Source organism: Ananas comosus, linkage group 6 (genome assembly GCF_001540865.1).
Source record: "Ananas comosus cultivar F153 linkage group 6, ASM154086v1, whole genome shotgun sequence".
Classification (NCBI taxonomy): domain Eukaryota; kingdom Viridiplantae; phylum Streptophyta; class Magnoliopsida; order Poales; family Bromeliaceae; genus Ananas; species Ananas comosus.
In genome coordinates, this window is record NC_033626.1 from 12,288,666 (window position 1) to 12,309,349 (window position 20,684).

General features: G+C 40.0%; 4 protein-coding genes across 4 annotated transcripts; 3 read left to right on the top strand and 1 right to left on the bottom strand.

Annotated features, from left to right (window-relative positions):
* On the top strand, positions 334-3,282 carry LOC109712068 (uncharacterized protein C1A6.01c). Its single transcript, XM_020235494.1, has 4 exons — positions 334-537; positions 1,176-1,808; positions 2,140-2,238; positions 2,754-3,282. The coding sequence occupies exons 1-4, from the start codon at positions 388-390 to the stop codon at positions 3,090-3,092; spliced, it is 1,221 nt and encodes a 406-aa protein (XP_020091083.1). The 5' UTR covers positions 334-387; the 3' UTR covers positions 3,093-3,282.
* LOC109711316 (vacuolar amino acid transporter 1-like) lies at positions 8,131-10,300 on the top strand. The gene is made up of 3 exons (XM_020234292.1): positions 8,131-8,306; positions 8,475-9,082; positions 9,489-10,300. The coding sequence occupies exons 1-3, from the start codon at positions 8,228-8,230 to the stop codon at positions 9,999-10,001; spliced, it is 1,200 nt and encodes a 399-aa protein (XP_020089881.1). The 5' UTR covers positions 8,131-8,227; the 3' UTR covers positions 10,002-10,300.
* Positions 11,454-13,440, top strand: LOC109712138 (pentatricopeptide repeat-containing protein At1g62260, mitochondrial; the record flags this gene model as incomplete). Its single annotated transcript, XM_020235563.1, has 1 exon — positions 11,454-13,440. A coding segment is annotated over one exon (1,926 nt), but the record flags the coding sequence as incomplete, so codon positions are not given.
* On the bottom strand, positions 17,348-20,387 carry LOC109711611 (ATP-dependent zinc metalloprotease FTSH 6, chloroplastic). The gene is made up of 5 exons (XM_020234751.1): positions 19,625-20,387; positions 18,886-19,426; positions 18,328-18,641; positions 17,983-18,223; positions 17,348-17,809 (listed from the first exon to the last, which is right to left on the bottom strand). The coding sequence occupies exons 1-5, from the start codon at positions 20,221-20,223 to the stop codon at positions 17,468-17,470; spliced, it is 2,037 nt and encodes a 678-aa protein (XP_020090340.1). The 5' UTR covers positions 20,224-20,387; the 3' UTR covers positions 17,348-17,467.

Consider the following 20,684-nt stretch of genomic DNA (forward strand, 5'->3'; position numbering starts at 1 on the left):
ATAAAAAAAAAAAAAAAAAAAAATACAATACCAAGAGCATTCCTCAAATTCTCTCTCTCCCATATTAATTTTAGGACGAGTAGGTCCAGACCGGCGAGAAGAGAGGTAGACTTGTTCACTTCGTAGAGAAAAACGAGCGCCACACGGATTTGATAAGCGATTTTATTTAAGTCAGTAATATGCTGGTACTTATTTGTGATTTGTCTTATTTCGAAAAAAAGAAAAAGAGAGACTTAAATTTTGAGTGCGGTGTATGAGCCATTCGGATACACCGGGTCCATTTCTCCCCACCGACTCACCCGAACCGAAGCTCCAACTTAGGTCTTGGGTCGTATACGCCCCCTCCGATCAGAGAGAGAGAGAGAGAGAGAGATTTATTTATTAGGGATGGGTTCGTCGGGGGAATGGTTGGAGAAGGCGTTGCGAGAGCTAAGCGGCAAGATCGAGGAGGGCTTGGATTTGGACGCCGATCTCATATCCGGCCTCGTCTCCTTCTGCGAGCTCGCCCCTCCCCTCGACGCCGCCGATTACCTCAGGGTGGGCCTCGTCTCCTGCTCATCCTTAATTCTTCCATAGTTTTTGCTTTAATTTCTATCATCATTGTTACGTAGGGTAATTCTACTTTACCTTAGAATTATGGATCGGCAACTAATTTATTTTTAGGGTTCTTCGCATTTTCCCTCTTTGCAACAACCCAAGCTATAGTATTATTTGATTTTAGTCGGGTAATGCTGCAACTTTTAGGGCATGTTTTGGATGTTAGAATGACTTGTGCTGCGTGTTAGGTGTTTGTTTTTATGTCCACTCCATTGCGAGTTCCTGATACTCAGTGATTCTTCAGAATAATGCATTTCACTTACAGGTGCCGTTTACTGTGCCGTCGTAGACATTTAATCATACTCCTCGCATACCTTTTCTAGTAAAGGCTCTTGAGTAAACAAAAGAGAGAGAGGCACCAAATGAGGTCTTCAGGCATCTAAACATGCCCTCAAAAGATTTATATACTATTTTAGATAGAACATTGCGTTGCTTGTTGTATTTTTAGTAACTTTGTTCGCTCAAATTTTTAAATATAACAAAACCTGTCTAAAATTAAGTGTAACCTAAAAAAGGAAAAAGAAAACGAGAGTTTAGGGACCTATTCTTCTCTGAAAATTGACACATTCATGATGTAGAATATCATCGGCGTCGAAGCTGGTAAGGATGTGATTCAAGAATACCTGCGGAGGAGGGGCCATGCAGATTCCTCCAATAGCAATGGAGATGCACAAACATCTCAATTGCAAGCGTACGTTAAACCACCTGCGGACGGTAATTCTGTGACAACAAAGAAACAAGCAAGAAGTGCAAAAGAGACGAGACAAAAGGATGCCAAGTCATCTGAGACTCAGAACACCAAGAGTCAATCAGAGGGAAGCCAAATTAATTCCAAGAAGAAAAAAGGCGGGAAGGCCATCTCTCTCGCTGAGGCGGCGAAGGGGTCTGTGGTTTTCCAACAGGGAAAGCCCTGTTCGTGCCAAGCTCGCCGGCACAAGCTCGTGAGCAATTGTTTATCCTGCGGCAAGATAGTGTGCGAGCAAGAAGGGGAGGGTCCGTGCAGTTTCTGCGGTGCGCTTGTGTTGAGGGAGGGCAGTACGTATGCTGGCCTAAGTGACGTCACTGTTCCTCTCTCAGAGGCAGAAGCTGTGGCTGAAGCATATGCAAGGAGGCTTGTGGAGTATGACAGGAACTCCGCAGCACGAACCAAAGTTATTGACGACCAAAGTGACTATTATGAAATCGAAGGAAACAGCTGGCTATCTCCAGAGGTATGTGTTCTTTTCACATGTCTAAATTAACTTAATAGCTGCTGGTCAATCCTCAAGCTTCTTGTTCTTTTGATCCTTGTGATACCTGATTTAACTCTAATATTATTATCTTAGTGTTAAGATACAGGCTGTTGTTTACTTTTTTGGATTTAGTCCGTCAGTTCGTCTACTTTTTCAGTGTCAATCTAGAGAAAGTTTCTTTTGATAATTTTGAATAAAGCTGGAACTTTTATCATCTTAGTCGTTTAGTGAATGATTCTTATCAATTGCTTAATGCTGCAGGGCATTTCTCTGATGCCTTTTTTTTTTTTTTCTTCTTTCCCTCCTCTAGGAGAAGGCAACTCTAAAGAAAAAGCAACAGGAAATTGAAGAAGCAGCTAATGCACAAAAAGGAAAAGTTATAGTTACATTCGATTTGGTCGGGCGCAAGGTAATTTATCTAACTTTTTATCTAACATTTGTTCAACTGTACCTTTTGTAAACTTAATTTTTAGATCAGTTGTTGATCAATTAGGTGCAAATTCACCTGTTGAATCTTTTCAATTTGAAGTCATCAAAGCAGTGTAAAGACCTGTATTCATATTTTTGCTACCACATATCTTGCTTAGTAACCTCATTTAATTGGGCCTTGAGAAAAAATTTGGAAGTGACTCAAAAGTTTGAGTACCTTGAATTGCAGAATTATATTTGTTATCTAGCATTATCTTGATGTCCCTTCTTGGGCCGTGCTATGTATACATGCCTTAGGCACAATGTAGTGGCATCGGCCGAGTATGAATTAGGGCATTTGGAAAAGCTAAGAGGTAGTAAGCTGGGGTTTAAAAAGTGACTTCTCTTTAGAAAATCATAGCCCATAATGTGGTAAAATCAACCAAAAATGTGTACGCTAAGCAGTATTGTTCTCTCTCACAGCGCATGCTGATGACAAGGAATCTTTTCTTGCAGGTAATTTTGAACAAGGATGAGGCCTCCGAATTGGAATCAGAGTATAGTATTCTAAGACCGCCTGAAGAAAGAGAATTGAACAGGATAAAGCCTAACCCTACTGTTAGAGTCCTGCCAATGTTTGTTGATACAGGGTCATTGAAGAAATCAGCTAAAGGAAAAAAGAGCACAAGATTAGCCAAGGGTTTATGCCTGGAAATAAGTGGCAGGGTACAGCATGATGAGAAGGAGCTACACCCTTTTCTGAATGGAGGAAGCGAGGATGATAGTTTCTCCAGTAGAGGCTTTGAAAAAGGCCGTGAAGGAGATGATTATGAGTGCTCTCTTGACTACAACTAAGATTACAGTGACTATTCTGTGCGTTTGAACCATTGTTGCATACTCCTACTGTCCTTGTTTGTGCAAATTTCTATAGAAGGAGCAGACAAAAGCAGAGTTTGATTTTTCCCTTTGTACTACAACTAAGCACTTTTGCTTTATTAAAGTGACAGATGTTATTAGTAATAGCAGAAAATTACATAAGCAGCTCTGTTGGAATGTACATACATATATCTTGAATACTTAAGAATAGCATTGATTTGCTTAGTTATTATTGCTGGGTATTTCTATAGATGATGGTGGATAGCAGGCCCTGTAACAATGTTGGGGAGTGGATTGCGAGGATTGCTTTTCCAGGTAAAATACTTCTTCGACAAAGATGTTTGCTCGCATGGCTTTTTGCCTTAACTGAATTTTATCTCCTGCTTCTGGCATCAGCTTCTCAATTTTTAGTTCACCCTCCGTGACGATTGTTTCATTTGTTTCTTCTTTCTGCATATAAGCACATTTTCATTGGGTTTGATTTGGCAGTTGTTTTTACCTTTCATCAGCAAATGGCACTGATCATTTATTCAAATAAGTGCATCACCGATACATTCATCGGAATATCTGCAAGGTAGTCACTTGCAGTAATTTGCTTGTAGGGTGTCAAATTTGCACTCGAGCTCTGCTCGAGCACACTCAAATGAGCCAAGCTTGAGCTAGTATTTTGATGCTTGATAAGCTAAACAAGCCAGGCTTGGGCTCACCCAAAAAGGTTCAATTTACATTTCTTTTTGTAATTTCTAATTTTCTTTTTCTCTTTTAAATTTTGAAGAAGTCCCATTAGTCATGCATGCATTTGTAAATATCGATGTATTGTGCTATGTATGCAGTTTAGAGCTCACTTTCTGTCTCACCGAGCTAACAAGCTGAGTTTGAGCTAGCTGGGTTATCAGATGAGTCGAGCTCAAGCTCGACCCATCTGAGCTGTTAGCGTAACTCGAGCCCTACCTGAACTGCAAGCGATTTCGAGATCAATTATTTCACATCGCCTTTTTTTTCCTGTTGTGTTTGAAATTAAACTTTTCTAATGACAGCTGATAGCAGATGCATGCAGTATCGTTTTCTTTCTTTTAACTCGTTATCTTTTTATAGGCGACCATGCAAATTCTGGCCTGTGCTAGTTATCGATTTGTACACGCCAAGTTGAAGTGGTGGAGGCTGCTGCGGGACTGCAATCAGAATATAAAATCGCAGGGAATCAGTAAAGTGCAGCAAAAGAAGGCGATGATGGACATCATAGTTATGAGAACTTTGGTACAAACTTTATCACCACTAAAGGAACATCTTTACAATAATGGTTTCTCAGGTATCTTTTGAGTGCCAAATTATGGCCTTTTCAATTTCTTCTCCTTCCTATCTTGCTTATAATAATAATGAAAATGGGCGTACGGATAAATTGTGATCTCACCACTTTGTCCACCCATTAATTGCAGTGCAATGACACCTCAATAGAGTTTCCCACCAAAAAAAGGAAGTCTCAAAATGGTTGTTTTTAAACCGGTTTTAGTGCTGCACACATTAGTTCAATGTGATCTTATGATGTCTCTTTTGACTCCAAGTCTTGCTATAATATAAAAAACTTAATAGAGTGCTTTCTAATTTTTTTTTTTTTCAAATATTCCTTCCGTCTTTATTATGCACTAATTGATTGACAAACGTCTCTCTTTTGTTGGAGAAAAAATGTACCCGGGCAATAGGCTGGGATTTAATTAATGCACAAAGATATTTTGTGTGTATTTGGTTTGGCTTTGTGAAATAACTTACTATGTTTAAAGAACATTTGAGAAATGTGAGGCTTGTACTACAACAAAAATGAGCTTATGAGTATCAAAAGCACCGACTCCTTAATTACAATGGATAGTTACTGGGAGGATTTTGACCAAAAGTTATTTACGCTGCTTTTTCGAAAAGCAGAATTTAACTTTGCCAAATTGGCTCTAAGAAAGGACAAAGGCGTTATCGATTTAAAGAGATTCTTATTGGCGCGACAGGGCTTGAGATCATCGCAAAAGGCAGTATGCAAAAGGCAGTAATGCATTTTGAAGAACATTGGCTCACTAGAAAGCATAACTTTTTGGTCTGAAAATAGTTAGAAAGCATACCTTTATATGCTTGTGATCTCTAAGAAATTAAAAATCCTTTTATCTACATTTGTACAGAGCAAATGCTGTGAAATGTCCTTCTGGTCTCTGTGTGAACATTCCTATGCTAATTAATTTTAATGTCAGGATAGTGACATGCGCGGTGCGGCTAATAAATATCACTATAGTCTATTTTTATTATATCTACTAACTCTCTTGCTTATAGTATATTATATTGGAGGGTACTATATATTTTTCATTATTCAAATACTAAATTTTGCAAAAAGAATCAAGAAAATCACGTCAGCGTGCAGGATAAAAATCGAACCAGCTTTTAGGGGGAAAAAAAAATGTATAGAGTTGAATAAATAAACTACAGTAATATAAAACTAGTGGAATTAGTGAAACCAGACGAATCAGAGACACCGGAGCAGATGATCGTGATAGCATAGAGGGAACAGATGATCATGATAGTATAGGCGAAACTGCTCCGGCATGTAAGGAAAATGGTATGAAACAACTTTTCGTAAGGAACAGGAAAATAAAACTAAGGCGGCGAACAAAGCAGAAGCAATTATAAACCATATCCACCTTTTTTTAATCGGTAAGGAGGCGCAATTGACAGGATCGAAGCAGCGGAGGGAGTAATAGATAGGATCAAAGTGGCGGGAAGAGCAATAGACGGGATCGAGACAGTGTTAATGGAAACTCCGAAGGAGCGCACGGTAGAAATGAAGCGACGACAATGGAACCACGCCGGTTCAAGGGTGGAAAGGAAAACCGGTTCAACAAAAGAGCAGGAAACCGACAGATGGGTCCCATGTCTAAGCAAACATAGATGAAACACCGACAGTTGGGTCCCACGCCTACCAAAATTGAGGCGAATATGACAAGTGAATAGTAGATAAGGAGATTAATATAAGTTAATAGATATCCTTCTCAATTTTTGTCCCTTCATACCGACCGTCTCTAAAGCAAATGGCAAAGGGCTTGGTGGTTGGTACCTGAGATCCATGTTCGAATTCTAATTGATTCATATTTTCAGCTAAGTTTATTTCTAAATGAAATAAACGAAGCGGGCAGNAAAAAAAAAAAATTGTCCCTTCATCTTCTTGCTCTTGGATTGGTAAATAGGTCAGGTTAACTCAAGCAAACGCATCTCTTGCTCTAATTTAAAGCACTAACTAGAGGTCTTTATTGCAGCAATATCCACCCTACTATAAACTATGAGGAGCAAGCAAGCTTTTGAGATCAAATCAAAAATACTTTTTATAGTAAGAAAATAACTGATATCTAACTGGAAAGAGACTAATAGCTATATGATTCTAAATCCAAAAAGAGATCCTACTTCAAAGATAAGATCAGATCGATGTACGTACACAACATCGCTGGCTAATAAATTTTCTACTTTTTTTCTTTTTCTCGTATATAATTTTTAGTTATTTGGATTAAGTGATCAAATTGGTCGAAAAAATTGATGCAACTCAATAAGACAAACTTCAATTTGCTCGAAATTTATGGTCACAAAACTGATCAACGAGACCCAGATTTAGTTCGGGCTACTCTTTTACAATTTCATATGCAATTTAATTTTTCCAATATATAGAGGCCCACTATTATACCTATATATTATGTAGGATCTCACCACTTCGATTAAATTGTTTTTCCCAGATAATATTACACTATAGAGGTTTAAAAGAAGAGAACATACTCGATCTACAACCAACTTTTAGTTCTAATCTTACAGCATGAATCTTTTCTTACTAATCATATCATTCTTTTTTCCAATATTAAAATCTAAAAATTAAAGGATTGTATATGTATAAACCCTAGGAATAGGATTACATGTAACAACAGAATTAGGTTATAGGGACACATGTTTGGGACACTTTTGAGTAAGTGTCTTATTTATACTAAAACTTAAAAAAACATCTACTAATACCTAAATATAAAGCCCAATCCAACCAAAAATAAAAGATTACTCTACTCAACCCACCACACTCAGTCCATTTGGCCCGATTACAAACAGAAAAGAAAAAAAAAAAGAAAAATTAATTGTCATCTTTTCTTCTCTATTCACTCAATCAACTGAAATTCTAGACGAAGAGCTTTTCCTGTCGTTCTCCTCCGCCCACCGCAGCCAACGAGATAGAGTTTCGGCGGTTGCTAAATGGTTAAATAAGTGTTGGTAAATTAGCAGCACTCTTTTAGGTTATCGCGACACTCTTTAACTGTCACTATATACCTAGCGATTCCACATATAGCAACACTTTTTAAAAGTGTCGGTAATTTTAGCTAGCAGCACTTTTTTGACATGTATCTATATTTAAAAGTGTCGCTATAGACCATTTTTGTTGTAGTGACAGTTCGTACTTTAAGCGTCGTAACTTCAACATTGTTCTTTAAACGAAAAAGACATTACAAGGAGAAGGTTGTGGAGATCAGGAAAGGAGGTGAATGCGTGGTGGCCTCTGACAATTACCACAATGCAAGGATTAAAAGCATGTGCGATCTGAAAAATGTATTTTTTAAAATAGGGACTCTGGCTGTTATACTATCAATAGCACTAAGCGCTTGATGTTGCCAAATTTTTCGCCGTTAGGTCTATTCCTTTGACTATTTCTACCAATTAGGTCTATGGGATAACTATCATCTTAATTAACCGGATATTCCTTCATCAAAGGATCGAAAATTTAATAGTATTAATGATTTGGTGCGATTAATAGTACAGTAATCTAGTTCTTAAAGTCGGTAACTATATACGACACAACATATTGGCCTTATCTTTTTCTTCTTTTTTTTTTGCAATTTTCAACTCTGTCCACTCCAGCTTTTGCATTTTATTTCTTCCATTTCAGAAAAGAAGATTTATTCTTGAATGGGTGTCTAATCACCATCACTAGCTCCAAAAGCAGGCTATGGTGAGAGCTACTTGTAGAAGTAGGATTCAACCTCTTCCTCCATTTAATACCCCCTCCCCCAAATGCATGAACCTCACTTCTCCAAATTAAGATACAAGGGTGGCCAAAGATGGAGACCCATTCTAGTGTCTCCAAATCTGGCACAACCTTTTTCAGAACTTGCTTCAATGGAGTCAATGCCCTCTCAGGTGCTCTCTCTTAATTCCCTTCTCATATAATAATTACATTCTCCAAACAAAAATTTTATGAGAACCATTCCCACATGCTGAGACTGTAGAACCTGTTATCCATCACATGTAACGCTCGAATCTATGTACTCATATACCTATATCCATATATTATACATTATTTCTCAGGTGTTGGAATACTATCCATACCTTACGCATTATCTCAAGGAGGATGGATTAGTATGATACTTCTGCTGCTAATAGCAGTAATCTGCTGCTATACTGGAATTCTCCTCCGACGTTGCATGGACTCGAATTCGCTCGTGGAGACCTACCCCGACATCGGCGCGCTCGCTTTCGGCCGCCGAGGAAGACTCGTGGTTGCGCTGTTCATGTACATGGAGCTCTATCTCGTCGCGGTCGACTTCTTGATACTGGAAGGTGATAATCTGGAGAAGCTGTTTCCGAAGACCGAGTTCCATCTGCGTGGACTAAGGATTGGAGGGAAGCAAGGGTTTGTGCTGATTGCCAGCCTGGTAGTTTTGCCCACAACGTGGCTTCGGAGCATGAGCATGCTCGCCTACGTCGCGCTCGGCGGGGTCTTGGCCTCGCTGGTCCTCGTTGGCTCCGTGTTCTGGGCCGGGGCGGTTGACGGTGTCGGGTTTCGCGAGAAAGGGGTGGCGGTGAATTGGGGTGGAATTCCGATCGCCATGAGCTTATACGCCTTCTGCTTCAGCGGCCATTCCGTCTTTCCTACCGTGTACACCTCCATGAAAGATAGGACCAAGTTCTCGAAAGTAAGTAACTACATGTTGAATATAAATATTAAGGCATCATTCTCTTATAGCTTAAGCTTTTATACTGATTATTTATTTCGCAGGTAGTGTTACACATGAAATATGGTTTTGGTGTGTGATTAATTAATTAATTTTGTTGTAGATCATAAGATAAAAGAAATTAACAATAATTCGTTTTGTTGGTAGGTAAAAGAGCTTCATTAATTGTTGTTTTTTATGTCTCTTATAAATTGGTTATATTAAGTCCTTAATTCATGTCTACGTTTCAATGGATAGTAATTCACTATATTCAAGTTCTAGCTAGTAGTAAAATTAACCATATGAATAAATTAAAATTTTTTTAATTATACTTGCTATTATTATTCGACATAAATTGGTTCTTTTGTTCCCCTATATGTACATGCAGGTTTTATACATCTGCTTTGCTCTTTGCACTGTCAACTACGGACTAATGGCGATTTTCGGATACATGATGTATGGCCAAAGCTTAAAATCCCAGGTGACGCTTAATCTCCCTTCCGGGAAAATAAGCTCGAAGATCGCGATCTACACGACTCTAATCAATCCTCTCACGAAGTACGCTTTGTTGGTCACGCCGATCGCGGAGGCCTTCGAAGATTGGTTCCAAGTATCGAAAGTTCGGTGCTTCAGCTTCCTGGTACGAACCATATTGGTGATCAGCACCGTCGTCGTGGCGTTAGCCGTGCCGTTTTTCGCATACATAGTCGCGCTTACGGGATCGTTTTTGAGCAGCACTGCTACAATGTTGTTGCCGTGTTTATGCTACATCAAGATCTTTAAATCATCTAAAAGGTTGGGAATTGAGTTAGCAATTTGCGTAGTTATAATTGGGATTGGCTTGATGGTTGCAACTGTAGGAACTTACTCTTCACTGAAGCAGATCATACAAAGCCTGTGAAACAGGTTGTATATATATTTATATATTAATGTAGTGCTTCTCCGCAAATTGCACACCAAATTAAGATGGGGAGATCATGTTGTGAGCACAAATTAAATTTAACATATATGTCACAAATCAGAAGCTGTTAATCACAGCATTTGATTGTATTAATGTTGGTAGGTTGGAGCAAAGTTGGTTTGATATATATTCTGGTTTTGTTTTTCCTAAGGTTTATTCAGGGGTTTGCAGGGTCAAGGACGTTGCATACAGTAAAAAAGTATGATAAAAAATATTTTATTTATTTCATAAATAATAAAGCATTGCGCGAACCTCTTGATTTAGTTGAATATAATTTTTCTTATTCTACCAAAAAATAAAAAAAATATATCTGTATATGTTTGTGGGGTTAATTTCTACCAAATGTATCTAGAAAAAAAATTGTGGTGATAATTTTACTCTACTTTTATTTACAAATTACGTAATTTACTGTATCAAGTAAAAATAATAATAATGATAATAAAAGTGGAGCAATATAGAAACATACTTTTTCTATATGAAAGCAGCTTTATTACTCTATTGCGCACAATCTCTTACGTGGGCTTTTGTACATAGTGTGATCCTTTCACTGTTTTTTTAATGGTTTGGACACTTAATTTGTAGACAATTCTTGTACCACACCTTTCTAAAGAAAGGTGGAACCAACTACTTTATTACTTCACGAATTTTGGGCACGCTTGGAGCCACAAGAATCACTGGAAATGGCCCTTTTTGTGTTTGCACCAAATACACATCTGAAGTGGAATTCATGCATCATACACCTCTTTTGCCCAATGATATTCTTGTTCGAAAATCTTAGGATAATTATCTGATAATCTTACAAAACACGCATCTTTAACATGCTATATGCCTAATTCACTTTCTTTTTTGAAGTAAATTTGATTGAAAATGTAAAATAAGTAGATTTCGAACTTGAAATCTTAAGTAATATCACTTGCGTTAGAGTTATTAGTATAAAATATAAACATAATTTTACTTTAGGACGTGTTTGTTTATAATGAAGCAGAGCACTTCAACTAAAAGTTTGGCGGAATTTGACACTTTCGTGATTTGGAACGTGCGAAACTCAAGAGATCGCCACGAATTGCTTCTGCTTCTTGAGTTTCTGATCGAAGTCGCAAGTTCAAGCGAACTCGAGTGCAGGGCTGTCGCCGAGTAGGTGAACCAAACAAGCCTTGGCTCGTGGATACACGCTTTGATTTGGGACGGATTCCCTGAACGCAGGACGTGACGCGGTCAAATCATGATTGACTCAACCGAATCCTAACCCGAACCCGGTCCTGATAAAAGTTGGGTCCGATCAATTTCGCCTCCCGACCCATGCCAAGATTACGCGAGTTCTTGGCCCGACTCGGTGCGCGCCGCGCGAGCCCCGCCGCTCCCACTCGCCGCCCCCGCCGCTCCGCCGCCGCCGCCGCCGCCGCCGACGACGACGCAGCTGCGCGCCGCCTCTTCGACGCGCTACCCGCGCGCAACGTCGTGACCTGGAACTCCATGGTCGCCGCCTACGCCCGCCGCCGCGAGCTCGCCGAGGCGCGCCACCTGTTCGACCGAATGCCCCAACGAGACGTCGTCTCCTGGAACTCCGTGCTCTCGGGCTACGCCCTCTCCCTCGACCCCGGCGAGCTCGCGGAGGGGCACCGCCTCTTCGATCGGATGCCGCAGCGGGACGTCGTGTCGTGGAACACGATGGTCGGCGCGTACGCGCGGAACGGGAGGTTGGACGATGCAATGAGGCTGTTTGATGAAATGCCCCAGAGAAACGCCGTTTCGTGGAACACCATGATCACGGGGTTTCTTGGTGCAGGCGAGGTGAGAAGAGCTGTCAAGATGTTCGAGAGAATGCCCGAGAGAGATGCGGCGTCGTTGAGCGCTTTGGTTTCGGGGCTTATTCGGAACGGTAGATCGGAGGAGGCGGAGAAGATCTTACTAAGTACTCACAATGTGAGTGAGATCGAGGGAGCAGTCGATGCTTATAACACTTTGATCGCTGGCTACGGCCGGAGTGGCAGGGTTGGCAATGCGAGGAGGTTGTTCGACATGATTCCGATGAACAATTCGCAAGAGGAAAAGTGCGGCGAAAGGATATTTGAAAGGAATGTGGTGTCATGGAATTCTATGATCATGTGTTACGTAAAGGCGAACGACCTTCAATCAGCTAGGATTCTGTTTGATGAAATGCCTACGAGAGACTTGGTATCCTGGAACACCATGATCTCGGGTTATATACAGGCAATGGAGATGGAACATGCGGAGTATCTTTTCAATCAAATGCCGCACCGTGATGCTATATCATGGAATTTAATGATATGTGGGTTTACTCAGAAAGGAGACATAGCACGTGCACGGGAATTATTCGACAACATGCCTAACAGAAGCCTCATTTCCTGGAATGCGATGATATCGGGGTATGAGCAGAATGGAGACTATGAGGGAGCATTGGTGCTCTTCTCCAACATGCAAGGTAAGCTCAATGAGAAGCCGGATCGGCATACTTTATCGTCGGTTCTCGGCGCTTGTGCAGGGCTCGCGATGCTGCACCTAGGGAGCCAAATCCATCAGCTTGTTACAAAGACGTTCGTACCCGATATTCCGATTAGTAACTCCCTCATCACAATGTATTCGAGATGTGGGATTTTGATGGATGCGAAGGCTATATTCGATTCGATGGAAACGTGTCGAGATGTCGTGTCTTGGAATGCGATGATCGGCGGTTATGCCCACCACGGGCACGCTCAGGAAGCTCTTGATCTCTTCGAGAGGATGAAAAAGATGAACATGAGGCCGACCCACATTACCTTCATTTCGCTTCTCAATTCGTGCGGCCACGCAGGGTTAGTGGCCGAGGGGAAGAGAGTGTTTGATTCCATGGTTCATGAGTTTGGAATTGAGCCTCAAGTCGAACACTATGCTTCGCTCGTCGACCTAATCGGTCGACACGGGCAGCTCGAGGAAGCGATGCAGGTAATCGGCGGCATGGCGATCTCCCCGGACCGGGCAGTGTGGGGGGCGTTTCTTGGGGCCTGCAGGGTTCACAATAACGCGCCGCTGGCCCAGGTGGCTGCTGAGGCATTGGTGGAAATCGAACCAGAGAGCTCTGCGCCTTACGTATTGTTACACAATTTGCATGTAGACGAAGGAAGATGGGAAAGCGCAGGCGAGGTGAGGGAAAAGATGGAAAAGTGCGGGGTTGTGAAGCAGCCAGGGTACAGTTGGATCGAGGTGCATAACATTGTTCATTTGTTTGTTTCGGGGGATACTACTCATCCCCTTTCTCGCGAAATTTATTCGCTGATTGAAAGTTGTAACAGATTTATAAGAGATGTAGAGCTCGACTGAGACATGTAGTTGAACAGCAATGTTATCTTTCTACTTTCAAAATCAATATGAAAATTCAATTTAAGCCACTTACAATTTTCATTTAGATGAAAAATTTGTACACCATAATAAGCTCTTCTAATCCATTCGTATTAATCATTATAGTTTTAACGTGCAACACCAACTATCATGAGACATTAAAATTTAAACTATAACTTAATCACTAACTTAATTACTATTTACATGCCGCTCTTTAGATTCTAATTATATAATTAATTAATTAATTAACTACATTAATTATGAAACCTACGTGTGTAATATTTATATATATAATATAATTAATATTTATATCGTGCGCGCTGCCATTTCAATTGCACCCATCACACGTCCATCATTTATTTGTAACGGTTCTCTATCATAACCACAAGCATTGGATAAAATGTAGGGAGGCCCCTCAACAATTGGTCATTTTGAAATGACTCTTTCTTTGTCAATCCTTTTTAATTTTTTATTTTTAAAGTAGAGTAATTTGAGTCGAATAAACTAAAAATGTTATCAAATACCTCAATGATTCTATCGAATTTACATTTTCATTTTGTAGCAAGTAAATTAAAATACTTAATGACTGACCCCTTAAATTTAATAAAAATTTTAATTTAATTATTTCCTGTAATAACTTAAATAAAAAATATGTGAAAAGGGCTTTTTGAAAAAAGGGTTGATACGATTAAACCAAAAAAAAAAGAAGAAGAAGAACATGTACATATTTTATTTTTCATCTGTACGGAAATATCAACTTAATTTATGTCGAAGAATCTAAGCATCTGTAATAAGGGGCATACATGGGGATCAGAGTAAAATTAAAATACCACTGTTCCCGAGTTAACAGAAAATATGAAAAGAATGAAAAAGATTTTCCTTTTTTTATTCCTTAAGATTATATTAATTAAGAAAATCTAATTGAAATCACAAGGAGAGAGGTGATAGGGTACGTATGAGTGACCGTTTTTTTTACTAGCGCCCACCTCGAGATTGAATTGATTAATCCATGGTGCAACATTTAATTACCATGCATCATATCCCACCAATGAATGATTTTTATAACTCCCAATCCACTCCCTCCTCCATTAAATCCCCGCCCCCTCCCTTTTGCATGGCTGTTATTTTCCATGCAAAAAGAACATAATCATCTTTCCCCCACCCCACACTCATCTCTCTCTCTCTCTCTCTCTCTCATTGAGTTTGTGTTTGTGTGAGTAAGAGAGAGAGAGATGGAGAACATATATGGAAACTGGTTTAGCCATGAGGTTGGGGATGTAGGATATGAGCAACAAGATCTTAGGTAAGATATGTTGTGGCCTTGGTGCGTAAGTGTGTTTTACATATGTTGTAATTAAGCGCATATATATATATATATATATATATATATATATATATATATATATATATATATATATATATATATATATATATATATTGCTTTTGGTGTAATTTTTGTTTGTTTTCCTGTTTGCACCACTTTTGTAGTGCGTTACCAATTTGGAACTGGCCATATCACGACTACCCAGTCGAAGAACCAGTGCTTTATGCAACTCCACTGGCTCACAGCTACATTTCTGAGCCGTTCTTCCCTGCCCAAGATTTGTTCCAAGGTTAGAACTTAAACAACATCTCCAATATAATATACTATCTAAACTTAGCAGCATCGATCTGTACCGCTGAAGGAAATATCAAAGTGTACTATAGTTCAGATAAGATCTGTAAATATTTACGTACGGTGCGTGCAGGTGAGTTCGGCGACTTGTTTGATGGGGAGAGCGTTGGTTTTTGGGATGAGATCAAGGGAGTAAGTGATCGGAAGGAGAGCAAGAATAAGGAGCCTTTGGCGTGCGTTGAGGAGAGCAACGAAGAGGCCAAGATGACGAGGGAGGGGGATCAGAGTATGATCAGGAGTACTACGATTACTAATGTTCCTAGTCGTAGTAGTAGTAGTAGTAGTAGTAGTAGTAGTAGTAGTAATAGTAGTAATAGTAGCGGTAGCAGAGAAGAGAGGATGATAACGTTCGAGGAGGTGTCGCGTTACTTCTACATGCCCATAACACAAGCCGCGAAGGAGCTCAACGTGGGTCTCACTTTGCTGAAGAAGAAGTGCAGGGAGTTGGGAATCCCCAGGTGGCCCCACCGCAAGATGAAGAGTTTGCAAACCCTAATAAAAAATGTTCAGGTCTAGTACTCGATCTCGATCTCTCCCTCTCTCACTTATGTTTTCTTTTCTTTTCTTTTCTTTTCTTTTTTTATTCCAAAGGGGGAGAGAGAACTGTATATACTTTTAGAAATATTCAACTTAGCCCGAAACACTGACCGTTCATAGCGTAAGTAGCAAAAGACTCTACAGTTGGTATTCGAGATCTAAAGTTCAAAACTAGCTGTTTCACAGCTAAATTTATTTCTAAAAAAATAAACAAATCAGATATTATTTGTGAAATGTGAAGTATTTAGTCTTCGAACTTCAAACCTCGAGTGCCAATCATCAAACTTCTCATGTTTTATTATTTGTAAAATGGTATATACCACTCAACCTTAGTTCGTTCTAAATTCACCCTGTTAATTTTTTTATCATAAACTTCTAATTTTTATTAGTTGAGTTTTTGTACTTAAAACTAAATTTAATAATTCTATTAATTAGACAGTTGAATTGTCTGGTTTTATTTGCTAAAAAATTAGGGGTCTCCATAAAAAAAAAATTGGTTAACAAGGGCAATTTCAGAAGGGCCTATAGTTGAGGGGTTTCTGTACCTTTTTATTTTTGCTGGTTGGCTTGGTTAATTAATGCATAGTTCTTGGAATTAACCTAGTCAATTAAACCATTCATGTATTATCTGTGTTTGTGATTTTTATGGTTGACCATTGACCCTAATGAGTGTTATGGAATAACTAATTGTGTTCCAAATTCCCAAAAATGAACAGGTTACAAAACAAACCGTTTTCAATGGTATAAAGTGTGAATCGCTCCTATGGTATAAATACTTTTTCTGTATTAAATAGAAATATGCGAGTAGTTTACAGATATAAAATGATATTTAGAAGAAAAATTATATTTGCAAACCATCAGAAACTAAAGTGTAACGTATGTAAAAGTTCAGAAACTAATCTAGACATATAGATCGTGTCGCGACATACGTGTATGGTTAAAATCTGCTCAGCATATTAATTTGTTTAGTTTTGATTATTATTGCAATTACTGCAGGAACTGGGAAGGGAGGATGGAGAAGCAGGGGAGGCACAATTGAGGAGTGCAATAGAGATACTGGAGCAAGAGAGGAAATTAATGGAGGAAAAGCCATTTATACAAATGGAGGAAAAGACTAAGAGGTTGAGACAAGCCTGTTTCAAGGCCAATTACAAGAAAAGGAGGCTTATGGCTCTTGAGGGAAGCCAAAATTAACACTGCAGCTGCTTCTGCTTCTAGCTACTGCTTTGAAGGAGACCATGAGTACATCCACTGACAAAAGAAAAGGACATAGAAAATGACTAAGGAGCCTAGCTATTAACCATGCATGCCTTTAATCTTTGTAGTTTTGGGTTTGTTTTGTGCTATCTATATAATTACATGTAGGTTGAGTTGTAAGTGAACTATCTTTTAGTTTACAGCTGTAAATGAATCTCAGTGTTTCTAGTAGATCAAGCTTTTAGGTAACATCGTATCGAAACCAATCCAAAGCTATGCTAAACCCTTTTTTTGATGTCGTGGTTCGATCAGCACCTTCAACATTTATCGGGTAACATTCCCTGGTTTGTATCGTTCAGGGCGCTATCGCTCAAGACGTTGCTGCATCTGTTTCAAAATTACTGGCTTGGATCTTAACTGAAAGATTTATGAGCCTGTTATATCAGATGAGTAAAATTTTTGTTTACTCATGGTTACAAAAGATATGCAGCCTCTTAACTGATTTTCTCAGAACATGATAGCATTTCTTGGGTTCGACATCTAGCTAGAATTCAGAAATCTAGATTCAGATAAATGAAAATCAAAGATTCACATATAAAAATCTGTAACTTTACATATGTGCGCTTTACGCAAGAAGCATACAGTGTACTAACAGGTCTACTTAAGCTGCAACAAGTTGCTGTGCAGGTTTCGCATCTCGCTTCCCTTGCATTATATCAGTGTACTCAGATAGTATTGCTCTGAACTCGTCTCCTGAGAGAGTTTCCTTCTCTATCAACACCTCAACAAGCAGGTCGATAACCGCTCGGTTGTTCCTAATGTGATTCTTTGCAATCTCATAAGCTTTGTCGACAATAGCTTTCACCGACTTGTCGATATCTTCTGCAAGCTTTTCGGACATTGAATTCCTAGCTAGCATTCTTAACACCACATCGCTGCTTTGAGCTGCCGGTTCTATCAGCGCCCATGGTCCGAGTTCGGACATTCCAAACATTGTGACCATCTGTTCGGACAAAGAAAAGTTAGATAAATGATAGATTTACAGACGTCGAATTTTCTTCGAATGTAGAAATTAATCACATCTAAACCTATTATCCCTAAAAAATTCAACATACAAAAGTTCATATATATCTTAAGCTGCGGAATCACCCCTTCATTTTAGACCTTTTCTTTTACCTGTCTAGCTATCTGAGTTATCTGCTGCAGATCTCCAGCTGCACCAGTGGTGACCTCTGGTTCACCGAATATTACTTCTTCTGCTGCTCGGCCACCTAGGCCTCCAACTATTCTTGCAAAGATTTGTTGCTTCGAAACTAGTGTTGGATCTTCACCCGGTAGGAACCAAGTAAGGCCGCGCGCTTGTCCTCGCGGAATCAATGTAACCTTCTGCACTGGATCATGCCCAGGAGTGAGGGTCCTGTATACAAGCAACAATCTTAGTAAGGCAATTTAGATATGTAAAACATTATATGTGAGAAATATCTGTGTGACTCTATGGTTTCTTATTGATTGAAAACTTACGCGCAAATCGCATGCCCAATCTCATGATAAGCCACAAGTATTTTGTTCTTTCCCTCTGTCATCTTGGTTCCTTCCAGCCCAGCCACGATTCGGTCGATCGAATCGTCAATCTCTTTCACCGTTATTCTGTCTTTGCCTCTTCTTCCAGCAAGTATGGCTGCTTCATTCATCAGGTTTGCGAGGTCAGCGCCGCTGAATCCTGGCGTTCTCATGGCCACTAAGCTGAGGGAAACATCCTTATCGAGCTTCTTGTTTCTGCTGTGCACCTTCAGAATCTCTTCCCTTCCTCGCACATCCGGCAATCCGACAGTTACCTGACAGAGAGACCAAAAGGCAGAAAAAGTTGTAAGGTACTTTTCAAACTTCCAAAACCCTTTGAAGTTTGAACATCCTCCTCATCCCTCTATACTGATTCTGATAATAATTACTGATAAATTGAGCTGTTTATTTGACAGTAAAGTATAACTAAGGAAAAGAAAAAAAAAAAAGAAAGAAGAGGAATGATCAAGATTATCAGAACTTACATGTTTAATTGACAGAAAACAAAAGCTATTTTACCTGTCGATCGAACCTTCCCGGTCGCAGCAGAGCCGAATCTAAAATCTCCGGTCTGTTCGTGGCGGCAAGAACAATCACTCCACTGTCCCCACTAAAACCATCCATTTCTGTTAGCAACTGATTCAATGTTTGTTCTCTCTCATCATTCCCTCCGCCGATACCCGTTCCTCTCTGCCGCCCGACCGCATCTATCTCATCAATAAACACCAAGCACGGAGAGTTCGCCTTGGCCTTGTTGAACAGATCTCTTACTCTCGAGGCCCCCACCCCGACAAACATCTCGATGAACTCTGAACCTGATATGGAGAAGAAAGGAACCCCCGCCTCACCAGCTATGGCTTTAGCCAGCAATGTTTTACCGGTACCGGGCGGGCCAACGAGTAGTACACCCTTAGGAATCCGCGCTCCAACCGCTGCAAACTTTTCTGGTGACTTCAAGAATTCGACAATTTCCTGGAAATCTTGCTTTGCTTCATCAACTCCAGCTACATCATCGAATGTTACTCCGGTATTTGGCTCCATCTCAAACTTGGCTTTAGACCTGCTCTAGAATTGTACATGCCAATTGGTATGTCGAAAACTATCTTAGATTGAAGAGAAAGTATGATGACTTCTATTTATTTAACTTGTTCTATCTACGACAATTTATATCTAACAGTTAACAACCGATTACTCCGATAGGATTCCAATTCAGCTTTAAAAAAAAATGAGACGAAATCAGAATACAAGAAAAGCATACCTTCCAAGGCCGAAAGGCAAATTGGGTCCTCCCGGATTGTTCAAATACGAATTTCTCAGAAAAAGTGATCCAAGTAACAGGAGCGGGAACGCGAAGTTGTTGAGAAACTCGAGGAACATGAGTCCTACATTCGGTTCCAACGGATGGGCCGCGAAATCCACATCCTTCTCTCTCAGCTTCCGCAGCAACTCCGGCGGTAGCCCGGGAAGCTGCACTTTGACCCTCTGGATTCTGTTCAAGACCGGATTTGATATCTCCGCAATGGCGACGGTTCCATTCTCGAAAAGATCCACCTTCTTTACTGCACCTTCATTTAAGTACTCCAGGAACCGCGAGTACGACAACCTGTTTGAAGTCACATCCAAGGGGCTTTCCGGTTCCGCTCTCGCCGGTCGGATGGTTAAAATGCCGGACCCGAGAAGCCCCAATCCAGCTGTTTTCAGAAGCTTCCTCCTGCTGAGTTTGGCTTCTGAAGAAGAGAGCTTATGGACTGGAGCATCACCTCTAACTGAGGTCTTGGTATGGTTTTCTTTGCAAATTTCTTGAGCCTTAAAGATTGGGAGGTGGCTTGTTGTGAGAGACAAAGATGCAGGAGACATTTCTCCTTTAATGAATTGGAATTGTTCAGTACTCTATTCTTGATCAGTTTGTGGGCTTTTTTCAGAGCTGTGACACTTTTTTTGGTTTGGAGGGAATGCACAAGACTTGTTGTTTAAATAGTCCCAACAATTCAATGGATCAGTTCACGACGGTGTATTGCACAGAAGATTGTGGAACATTGAATTTTTTGTTTTGACATTGAAACTTGTTTGGTCCAAAATTTTCGACAGAGAAATGCGATGCTTCCAGCAGGTTCATCATCAGTTCTTCGTCGGCGCTTTCCTTAGTCGTCTTATTTTCGTTCTCGCAGGATCCAGAACTCTCGATCCAGAACTCTCTTGATTTACAGAGAGAGCTTGGTAAATGTGGTTGGGGTACTTGCAAGGCTCATTTGTGGGGTTTATGATAGACACTTGTTTGTGAAGGTCATTTTCTCTTGTGCTGCTGCTACAGAGATCAG

What these genes read in the sequence shown, in the direction of transcription:
- LOC109711611 (XM_020234751.1), bottom strand. Translation starts at nt 20,223, where the DNA reads ATGTCTCCTGCATCTTTGTCTCTCACAACAAGCCACCTCCCAATCTTT. An exon ending in TTGCCTTTCGGCCTTGGAAG is followed by an intron (nt 19,427 to 19,624) that starts GTATGCTTTTCT and finishes ATTCTAGAGCAG; the next exon opens with GTCTAAAGCCAAGTTTGAGA. An exon ending in ATTGGGCATGCGATTTGCGC is followed by an intron (nt 18,224 to 18,327) that starts GTAAGTTTTCAA and finishes GCTTGTATACAG; the next exon opens with GACCCTCACTCCTGGGCATG.
- LOC109712068 (XM_020235494.1), top strand. Translation starts at nt 388, where the DNA reads ATGGGTTCGTCGGGGGAATGGTTGGAGAAGGCGTTGCGAGAGCTAAGC. An exon ending in ACGCCGCCGATTACCTCAGG is followed by an intron (nt 538 to 1,175) that starts GTGGGCCTCGTC and finishes TTCATGATGTAG; the next exon opens with AATATCATCGGCGTCGAAGC. An exon ending in ACAGCTGGCTATCTCCAGAG is followed by an intron (nt 1,809 to 2,139) that starts GTATGTGTTCTT and finishes TCCCTCCTCTAG; the next exon opens with GAGAAGGCAACTCTAAAGAA.
- LOC109711316 (XM_020234292.1), top strand. Translation starts at nt 8,228, where the DNA reads ATGGAGACCCATTCTAGTGTCTCCAAATCTGGCACAACCTTTTTCAGA. An exon ending in TGGAGTCAATGCCCTCTCAG is followed by an intron (nt 8,307 to 8,474) that starts GTGCTCTCTCTT and finishes ATTATTTCTCAG; the next exon opens with GTGTTGGAATACTATCCATA. An exon ending in ATAGGACCAAGTTCTCGAAA is followed by an intron (nt 9,083 to 9,488) that starts GTAAGTAACTAC and finishes ATGTACATGCAG; the next exon opens with GTTTTATACATCTGCTTTGC.